The 9979-nt window shown below is 36.6% G+C and overlaps 1 protein-coding gene across 5 annotated transcripts in view; it reads left to right on the top strand.

Moving 5' to 3' along the window:
• CFAP46 (cilia and flagella associated protein 46) overlaps positions 1–9979 on the top strand; it is a 66449-nt gene that overhangs the window by 1366 nt on the left and 55104 nt on the right. For 4 of the 5 annotated variants that reach the window (XR_001873889.1, XM_017809166.1, XM_017809164.1 and 1 more), the window contains exons 1-10: positions 97–224; positions 768–889; positions 1723–1854; positions 3228–3292; positions 4261–4425; positions 5734–5857; positions 5987–6081; positions 6900–7007; positions 7889–7988; positions 9664–9762. Coding sequence is in view for 4 of the 5 variants with exons in the window: in XM_017809166.1 (XP_017664655.1) it covers positions 173–224; positions 768–889; positions 1723–1854; positions 3228–3292; positions 4261–4425; positions 5734–5857; positions 5987–6081; positions 6900–7007; positions 7889–7988; positions 9664–9762 (1062 nt within the window). In the remaining variant the exon portion in view is untranslated. Of the gene's footprint in view, positions 1–96; positions 225–767; positions 890–1722; positions 1855–3227; positions 3293–4260; positions 4426–5733; positions 5858–5986; positions 6082–6899; positions 7008–7888; positions 7989–9663; positions 9763–9979 lie in introns of those variants that run through there. The other variant, XM_017809165.1, reaches the window with a different exon arrangement.

Genomic DNA, 9979 nt, shown 5'->3' with positions numbered 1-9979 from the left:
GGGAGCGCTGCTGGGATACTCGTGTGTTGTGGGAGCCGGGAGCTGGAGCGGCGGGGGGCGGCCCTCCGGCGGGCACAGCTCACAGGCGGTCCCCTCGGCTGCCCGGGCCAGCGCTCGGAAGGGCTCCTCGGAAAGGCCCCGCTGCCGCGGGGTGAAGCCTCAGGCGGTTGCGATGGCGGAGCCGGCCGTCAGGGAGCGGCTCCGCGCCGCAGAGCGCGGCCGAGGTGAGCGGGCGGCCGGCGGCTGCCGCCTTTTGCCCGTCTTTAAATAAAGGAAACGTCGCGCTTTAAACGCGAAAACGGCTTGGTCCTAATTTGGTTTGTAATTAAACTGTGTATGTGGAGAAAGCGTTCTTTCTCCGAATGCTTTAAGCATGCTGCTTGGCTATGCAAAGAAGTGCATAGTGTTGTAGTGTTTTTTCTGGAAGATCTAGTATTCGTCCAGTCAAGTTCACTCCACAGAACAGCTTTAAGGATTTTTGTGCCAACAGAAATCAAACTGCTGAGTTTATGGAATTGTGAACTAGGGATTCCAAGTAATTCACTTTCTAGTGTGCTAATGTTAGTGATTCTAAATAGCAAAAGACTTATTAGTGCTTCATCTTAGAATCGTGTCTGACTTTGAACATGTGTTTGATATTATTTTTCTTAAATATTCTTAATTTATTTCTGTGAAGGAAAGACAGGATATCACATAGCTCATTTGAATGCAATCAAGTCAGTCAATCCACCTTGAAGAATAAATTCTTTATTCCTTACATACTGCAGATGTTCAGGCTTTGAAGGATGCTTATGACTTGATCAAATCAGCCAGTGAAGGAAAATCTGCATTTGACTCAGATAACTTCAGCACCGACTTGTATGTTTTATGTGCTGAACAAGCACTTCAGGTTTGTAATTTAGACAATGTATCTGTATTGAATAAAAATATGTATATGACGTACTGTATTTACAGTTGTTAAAGCTACTGCCTCAAAAACAATCCCAGAAATGCCTGAGGGAAGTATTATGCTCTTCTGGTTTTGGAGAGCAATTGTTTAAACATGCATTTTCCCTTAAAACTCAGCCTCTGAATTATCACTTTTTTATAGTCAGTCATCAAACTGTGGTTTGTGAAGTTTTCAATTAGGCCAAAATATGGCAGGTATACCATAGCATATATAAAATAGTTTGCCATGCCTGTTTTTTCTTGTTATGGAAAACTTGAAGTTAGCAGTTTGGTTATGACTGAAGGAAATGTGTCTGTGAACAGACCCTACCAGCCGAAAGAAGGTAATCATTCTAATTATGAATCTTTTTTTTTTCCCCAGGCTGCAATCCAATCAAATTCTGTGGTCTGAAAATTGACATCCATATAAAATCCTGTCAGCTAATATCCATACTTAAAAAAAAATTCTGTTAAGAATTTTGTCTATTAATAATTGTGTTTAAAAAGAGACATTTTTTGAATACTGTAAGCAGTTATGTGACTGAGTGAGGAGTTTTGTTAAATAAGGAACCTATCTTTTCATAAAAGATGACTAAAATATGCCTTCAAATTTTAGTAAATTTTAATGGGCTTGTATCACATCCGGTACAAGTCTGCATCTTTGTGTAATATTGCTTGCATACGGGTATGCAGCTGGATGTTACCCCTCGATTAGGCATGCATTTTTAAAAGCTAACAGTTCTTAATTGTTTGTTGCATTTTTTAAATATTAAAATGCTTTTTTTTGGGTCTTAGATGGGATATCCAGAAATGAGCAGTGACTGTCTACAGATGTATTTTAAAGCAAGATTTCCTGTGAACCAATTTCTTGGCAGAGCCTATTTGTGCCAAGGCCAGTTGCATGCTCTACACTCTACAGATAATTTGGTGAGAAATTGTAAAGGTCGCTTTATATTGAGCCAGTTTTTAGAAGTATTTATTCCTAGGTTTTAATGTATTGCTTTCAGCTATTTTAAATACACAAGGATAATTGGAACTGTGGGAAAAATAAAAGGAAAACATATTGAGTAATTTGTGAGTAAACAAGACCAGCTGAATTAGACTAATATTTCAAATATTTTGGGGAGGACAATAAAAAGGAATGCTTGCAAAAGTTTTCCAAGCAGTTGATTTTTTTGAAGTCAACCTTTTCACTTTTTACTTAAATGTGATACTTTCAGACCGAATTTAGCTGTAACTCTTAAAGTGATTACCAGTTTTATTCAGGAAGCATTTCACGGGCTTGTGGGAACTGGAGGGCTAAAGGAGAGAGGTTGCAGAGTTACTTTCTGTGGCAGTGTGCTTCTAGCACTCATCAGTAGTGTTTCCATGTAGTACTTTGGATGTGGCTTTTTGTAGTAAGAGGTGGTAGCAACTCAGCAGGATACTTCTGTGTCTGTGTGTTGCTTTTAGGTGATACCATGTCCATAAGTGTTTACCTCCTGCTGATTTTAAAATGGAGTGGGATCTCTTTTATGTCTTCAGTATTTCGCTTGTCCTTGTACTGTGGTCAGTTAGCTTTGATAATCTGTTAATGGTATCTGACCACTGCAAATGGCCTTAACAGATGTTTAGAATCATGGAATATCTTGAGTGAGAGGGGACCCACAAGGATCATCCAGTCCAACTCCTAGCCCTGCACCGGACACCCCAACAATCCCACTCTGTCCCTGAGAGCATTGTCCAAATGCACCTTGAGCTCTGTCAGTCTTAGGGCCTTGACCATGGCACTGGGGAGCCTGTTCAGTGCCCAACCACCTTCTGGGGGAAGAACCTTTTCCTGAAATCCACCCTAACCCTCCCCTGGCACAGCTCCAGCAGTTCCCTGGGTTCTGTCACTGCTCACAGGGAGCAGAGATTGCTGCTGCTCCTCTGCTGCCCTTTGTGAGGAAGCTGCAGACCCGGATAGGGTCTGACCTCAGTCTCCTCTTCTCCAGGCTGAGCAGACTTAAAGCTTAAAAAGTATGCAGCTTTGCAGTTCTGGAAAATTTCAGTCCTGATAATTAGTGTTGGGCAGAAAGGAAATAAACTGAAAATACAGTTTTAAAATTTGAAATCGGGAAAACATAGTAACAGAAAACGCAACCAGTTTCTAGTTATTCTGTTTCTATGGCAGCAAGCTCCTATGACAGTATGTTTTAGCTGAGATTAGTCTGAAAATAAAATTTATGAGATGTGAACATATTAAAATAGGAAAATAATGTACTGATTTATAAAAGCCATATTCAAATTGCATTAGCTTTCATTTTGTTCTGTTCTAGGAGGAGTTTGAAAAGTTCGTGCTGTTTTTTATAAAAGCAATAGATTTTGCCCGCCACGATAGAAGGTAAGCCCTACTGATGGGTTAACTCTAAATCCCAGGAAATGTTACTGATTTAGATTTTCCGTTGTTTGTCTCAGGTTTTCAGTAGGTAACCTCGAGTTGTGTTGTTTGGGTTTTCTCTCTAGATTTTTCCTTCCGTTTTGTAACTTCTGTAACTGCTGTAACCACACAAGAACACTGAACTCTTAAATGGACAGGCTGAATAATGCTGTGTAAGGCTGGCAGACATCTCAACATTTCTTATGCTTTTGTACTTACGCTCTGTAGAGTGAGAGCACCATGTTAGCTGATTTTAAAGTAGTGTGATAAACAAAGTCTCAAGTTTCTATAAGTTTCAAATAATAGTTTATTATATGGTAAAAGCAAGCAGCCGGCTGGGTGACAGAAATGGGACCAGTTTCCCAAATCTACACACCCCTATTACAGGGTACATTTAGTATTTATCTTAGCTACTTCATGCATATTAATTGTGTCATATACATATAGATTCTACAGGTTTTTGCTAAGTATTTAATATATGGGTTTTCTTACAGCTAAAGCTAAAAGGGTTATCTCTACAACCAGTCATAATTCATGCATTCTTGGACGAACAGGCGCCTAAAGATTTAAAGTTCTACTATATTTTATTCTTAGGATAGTAAGGAGGTTTTAGGCCTCTTGACCTTGTAAGGGTCTGTTTTATTTCTTTATGGGGGTGTAGTTAAGTTTTACAATCCGTTTGTTTTATTTTGATGTAATCGCCCATTTGTTTTACGAATCACAATTATTTATATATCACAGTAGTATTATTGAGTAGAGCGTAGTTGCAAGATTTGCCATATTCTTGTGCTGTACTTGTCTTCTCAGTTATTGGCCAGGATTGGCTCTAATGAAAAGTTCCGATTTTTACTTCTTAGAAGTGTCTTAAAAAGCTGTAATGTTATGTTTATTCAAGTCCACGAAATGCTAAATTTTTGATTCTTATTTTTCAGATATTATTTTTTGATATATAATGCCTCAGTTCTTTATTGGCAACTTGTGAGGCCATTTCTTAAGCCTGGATTCCGCAATTGCCTCATTCCCAGCCTTTCTCAGATTGTTACAGCATTAAACCAAATTGAAGAGCAAGACAATGAATGGAGAGCAGAACTGATGATGTAAGTTTAATTATATTTTCTCATATGGGCATTCTGTAGTCCTCTTAGACATGTGGCTGCCACCTGAGGTGGTCTTTACTAAGGTGCATTTTTTTGGTAATGTTGTAGATACATTTATTGTGGAAAGCTTAATTCATAACTTTTTAAACAAACATGAATGTACTCAACATAAAAAACGCTTCATTTTAATATTTAATTTGAGGTTAAAATTTTAGTGGCAGAGACAGCTTTGCCCTGGATCTGATTTGAAGTAGCACAGTCATTTTGGATGTAGTATTTGAGTCATTCTTAGTAATTGGAAATAAATGGTGTATCACTATCAATGTATTACCATTCTCACATTTCTTGAGCAAAGCTGGAGCATAAACTTTGAGATAACTCTCCTGAGAGAGAGAGTTTTATGTGCAAAATGAGGAGTGTCCATGTAATTTTTCAAGGTCCCACAAGCTTTTCTCAGAGATGTTTTGGTCTGCTATTCTACAGACCATTTCCAGTTCCTCTTACACTTCTACCATAGTTTTTCCCTGTTCCCTTTCTCTTTTTGATCTTTTCTGGTTTTTTAGTCTGTGACTTATGTTTTATTGCTGTGCAGCATTTTCTTTATAAGCTGAAACTGGAGGGAAATAAAAAGTTGAGTGACAAAAACATTCCAAGGGGTATGCTAAGGACCATGTAGAATACCATGCATGCAGTTTTTTGATACTAAACATACTCTTGCTGAAGTGTTGATAAGAACAAGCAACTGCACATAATGTTTGTGTTATAAAACTAATGGTTGCATTTATTTTTCTTACATTTGTATTTATTTTTTAAATATTTTTTATTATGATTATCATTTTTGTTGTTAATTTATTTCATGGAATCAAAGGCTCTTTCTCAGTTAAATCAGATAAAGTATTGAAAATCCAGTTCCAGTTTTCAATATGAATAATTTTTTTTGCTAGATGGCTTTGACATACTGGCCTTTCCCATAGTTAAGGGAGAATCTTAGAGAAATTCTCCTACAATTTTAAATAGTTACTCCTTTTAATTTCAGATATCTCGTGGAGAAAAGTTTTCACAAAAAACCCCTTCTTTTCCAAGATCCTTTTTATGATCTGCACTAAATATGTGTTAACAGCTCTATATCTCTGGGATAAGCAAAAATGTAGAAGTTAGAGAATCTCTTCTATGCTGAGTCAGTGCTAATGGCTTGTACTGCATTTAGGAGTGGTACCTTGAATAGAAAGCATGTTGAAAAAATATAAATAAGAATTATTTCAGAAAATGTTAAAAAATATTTAATACAAGCATTTTTTTGATCTACAGAAATTTACTCGAGTGCTTCCTCGATGCTTCAAAACTGGAAGAAGCAAAAGAGTTTTCATCTACTGCAGCAGTCTTTATTAAGGAAAATGTTCCAGAGAAATACTCTCAAATATTTTCTCTAATGGTAATGCTGAAAAATATTTTAAACTCCCAGTAAGCCCCATTGAGTTGTTTCTCACTTATTAGTCACTTAGTCAATGATTATTCCACTCTTGTTGCTTATTTAGTCAATAATTAAATTTTTATTTTATAGGTGTATCACAAACTGATGGATATTTCTGAGGTAGAGAAGGACATACAAGATTCCACCCATTTTTTAGTTATTTATAAAATGCAGATGTTAAAATTGTAAGTATGAAATTGTATCCTTCCGGTTGTTCTTTGATGCTGCATATTATAGAGGCAGGTTCAGGTTCTGGTATCCCACGTGCCAGTAGGAAAATCTACTGCAAAGATTAGTTTCTTAAAAGGCAAATTACAATGACAGTTTGGGTAGTAACTGTCAGGCCTGTCTGGAGAACAGCCTCAGCTAAAAAGTGAACTAGTTCTTTGGGGATGTAGGGAGCAGTGTTGGACAGATTATCTCAGGAGAAAGAATGCCATTAATATCCAACAGACTTGCCATTCCATACACAAGTCATGTGCAAGAAAGTAAAGATGAAGTGGAGAAATCACACCTGAAATATAATGCATAAATCACAGGACAGGAAGCATAATGCTTTTTGAAGTCTTTACATTTTAAAGGGATAAAACAGTTTTGAAAATTAGACTTCATAACAAAATCTCATGTAATTTTTTTTCAATGTCTCAACATTTCCCCATTTTAGAAGCATTAATTCTTTTCTAACTAACAGTGCATTAATTTATGCTGACATTATAAGAAAGGAATTTTGCACACCATTTTTTTTTTGTTCTGGAATAAAATTTACAATCTGAAAGATTAATTCTTATGCTTGAATGTTCTTAGTGCTTTGTATCTGGCTGTCTCTGAGTTACTTGCCATACTGAAGTAGGTTTTGCTAACTTTTTTTTTTATATTTCAAGCCCCAAGTATCCTACTGATCCCTTGGACTAAGCTATCCATTCTGAAGTTAGAGTTATTTCAAAATTTGAATGCAATAATACTTCTCATGAAAAATTTTGACCTAATTCCTGATATGTTGCAGGCAGTGGGACACAAATAAATTTCCAAGTGATGCCATCGCAGAGCTGAATTCTTTATATGCACTTTTGAAACAATATGATTTACCTCCAGCATCTGTTCTCAGTGTGAAGTGAGTTTTACTTGTCATAGTCCCATGGAAGTTGGTTACAACAGTTTGTGTTGCTTTAATATGTAGGTCGTCTTAAAAATAGACAAAACCCTATTAGACTTTACTAAAGAACCCAGGATTAAATATCTTCTTCCATACAGCTTTGTGTCATATGATTAAATCTTTCCATAACCATTTCGTGTTAATAAAATGAGATTTTTCAAAGGTCTTAAAATTGACCTTAAAATTGACAAGTGCTTTTCAGACTGTAGTTAATTTTTAGCTTTTCTTGAGGCCCTTCCCAGTTCTTCAGCATGTTTGACATAGTGACCTCTATTGTAGTAGTTGTATCACAGATGTTGCATATGGAAGTAATATTTTTACTTGTAATGGTAAATCATCTTTGACAAACATTCAGGTATCTTATTACTTCTTCTATCCCAGACAGTTAGAACACAGTCTCTGTCTGTGTGTCTGTGTTCTTAGTTCCTAGATAGCAGACTGATGGATTTTACTGCTTTGTGTGCCAGTTCACTGCATTGTGTTTCCAAAATTACTTGCAATCTTAGTTTGTTCTTTCACCATCTTTGTCATGCATGCATTTAATTCTATATTTTTTGTCTTCTTCGGGAACTGTTTGTACAAGACTACATAGGAATATGCTAATTAAAAATGTTCATCATAAACAGATGAACTTTTGTATTTTTCATGTAGCCAACTTTAAACTTTTTCCTTTTTCCTTGTTAACTGTGAGCATTACTAGTGTAGTCACATGTTCTGTAATATTCAGATGACTTCATGGTTTTCAGATATATTTCACAGTTACTTTCAAGTAGTGTTTTTATAATTCCATGGAGGAGCAATATCAAATTCTCTGAAGTGATGGTTTTTTATTGTTGAAGGGTTCCTTTGATTCTGGAATTAGCTCATTTTTCTTTGAAAGTAAACTGCACTGAGTTGGCATCTCAATGTATCCTCGATTTGAAAAGTGCTGGGATTACTGTAAGTATTAATTACACTGATTTGGGGATTTTTGATTACATACACACACCCCTTTGATATTTATATTTAGTAAATAGTGCTGATGGTTCTGGGATCTTCTGTCCATCTGTATATTATTCGTATATTCATTAATGTAAATAATTATTTGGCTGAGTGATCTATTCCTAAGATAGAGAGAAGATGCCAGGTCAGAAGGTAGGATGTAGGTAGACCAGGATGATATGCAGTGCAGTTCATTTTGGCAAATAAATACTAACTGTAGATTTTTGCTTACATTTTTAAAATGTTACCTGCACAAGAGTTTGATTGGAAATTAAATTCAAATTTTTGTTATAATGATCCTACTTTGAGCTACTGGTAAGTTTATCCTCACTGAATATTTTTTTATTCCAGGTATCTGATTCAGGCCTGTTATTCTGAACATTTCCTCATGTCTAAAATCACACGCAAATCCATAGCATTCCACTGGAAGATGTGTTTAAATCCTCTAGATGAAAGATTGACAAGGATTTGAGTATTTGTGTAGACAGTAGTAGCAATTATCTGTTGTGTGGCAGCAGTAGAGAAACCTTGTTTCTATTTTAACCTTCTCCCTTGGAGTTGGTGTGCTTTTAAGTGACCACCTTCAGATTGCCCAGCATGGTTTGACAGCAACCCCTTCATAGCAGAGTGAGAGAAATCTGGATCTAAGTTCCAGTTCCTTGGCTTTTGCCAAGCACTGACAAATTTCTCAGCCATGATATGAACTCCACCTCTGTGTATTTGTCACACCATGACTGGGACAGTTCTGGGTTCATCTCAGTTTTCCACAGTCCTGTCTGTTTTGCAATCACAGGGATGTTAAATTAACACAGGTCATGCTGAGTGATTTGATAACATTGTAATGATTGAGGAATGGAGATGCTGTCTGAATTTCCCTACTGCACCCATTTAAACCAAATGAAACTTATCTTAAATGTTTCTATGATCCATACATATAAATTATATGACTTAACAGTCAGATCTGTCCTGAGGAGTTGAAAGTCTAGCCTCTTTTTTTGCTTATATGTTTCACTACCCATCAAGCTGAATCCTTTCTATCTTGACTAGTGCTTGTTTATTCCAAGCATGTACCTTTTTAATAACCTTATTAAGCAAATGGCAGAGGGTGGATTTAAATCAGATACAGGGAAGAAATTCTTCCCTGTGAGAGTGGTGAGACCCTGGCACAGGTTGCCCAGAGAAGCTGTGGCTGCCCCATCCCTGGAAGTGTCCAAGGCCAGGTCAAACAGGGCTTGGAGCGACCTGGGCTAGTGGAAGATGTCTCTGCTCATGGCAGGGGGTGGGACGAGATGAGCTTTAAGGTCCTCCCAACTCAAGCAACTTTGGGATTTTATGATTTTACTAGAACTAAAATCAAATTACAGTATAGAAAAAGCAGCTATACACTGATTTTCTTACTGAAAACTCTGGCAATGAACCACTTAAAACTTATTTTGCAGCCTCAGCTTAGTAAAAAAGAACTGCTGTTCAAATAAATTCTGCTTCCTTTGCATTGTTTCAGTTGATTATTTCGTATAGTGGGATTTTCAGTAGGAAGGTACAGGGCTGTGTTAGTGTAATTTCATGGGTTTAATCTTTATCATATTTCCTTTTAATTATTGAAATTAGCTTTTTGTGTATTGATACTTCATAGGAGCCAGGGAAACTTATTGAAATAGAATGCCTGGAATGTGAATATGAAAGAAGAAAAAATGCCACTAAAATTGTGACTTACACCAAAGGAGTTGTTGAGGTATGTTCTTTAGCAGTAACTTTGAGAGAAAAGTAAAAGTTTTAATTTGTTAAATGTGGAAAATTGCATTTGACTGTGTGTCTTAATTACATTATACTGATCAGAAATTCTTTTAAACTTTATGTTCTTTTAGATTGGGCTACCAAGAAAGAGACAGGGAAAATAAACCACAGTTGTTTATTCTTCCCTTAACTCTTCTGTCTGGCTATAGAGGTTC

This window comes from Lepidothrix coronata, unplaced genomic scaffold (assembly GCF_001604755.1).
Source record: "Lepidothrix coronata isolate B3197 unplaced genomic scaffold, Lepidothrix_coronata-1.0 Scaffold25, whole genome shotgun sequence".
Classification (NCBI taxonomy): Eukaryota; Metazoa; Chordata; class Aves; order Passeriformes; family Pipridae; genus Lepidothrix; species Lepidothrix coronata.
Note: the sequence above shows the minus strand (reverse complement) of the source record. Positions and strands in the feature narration are given on the sequence as shown.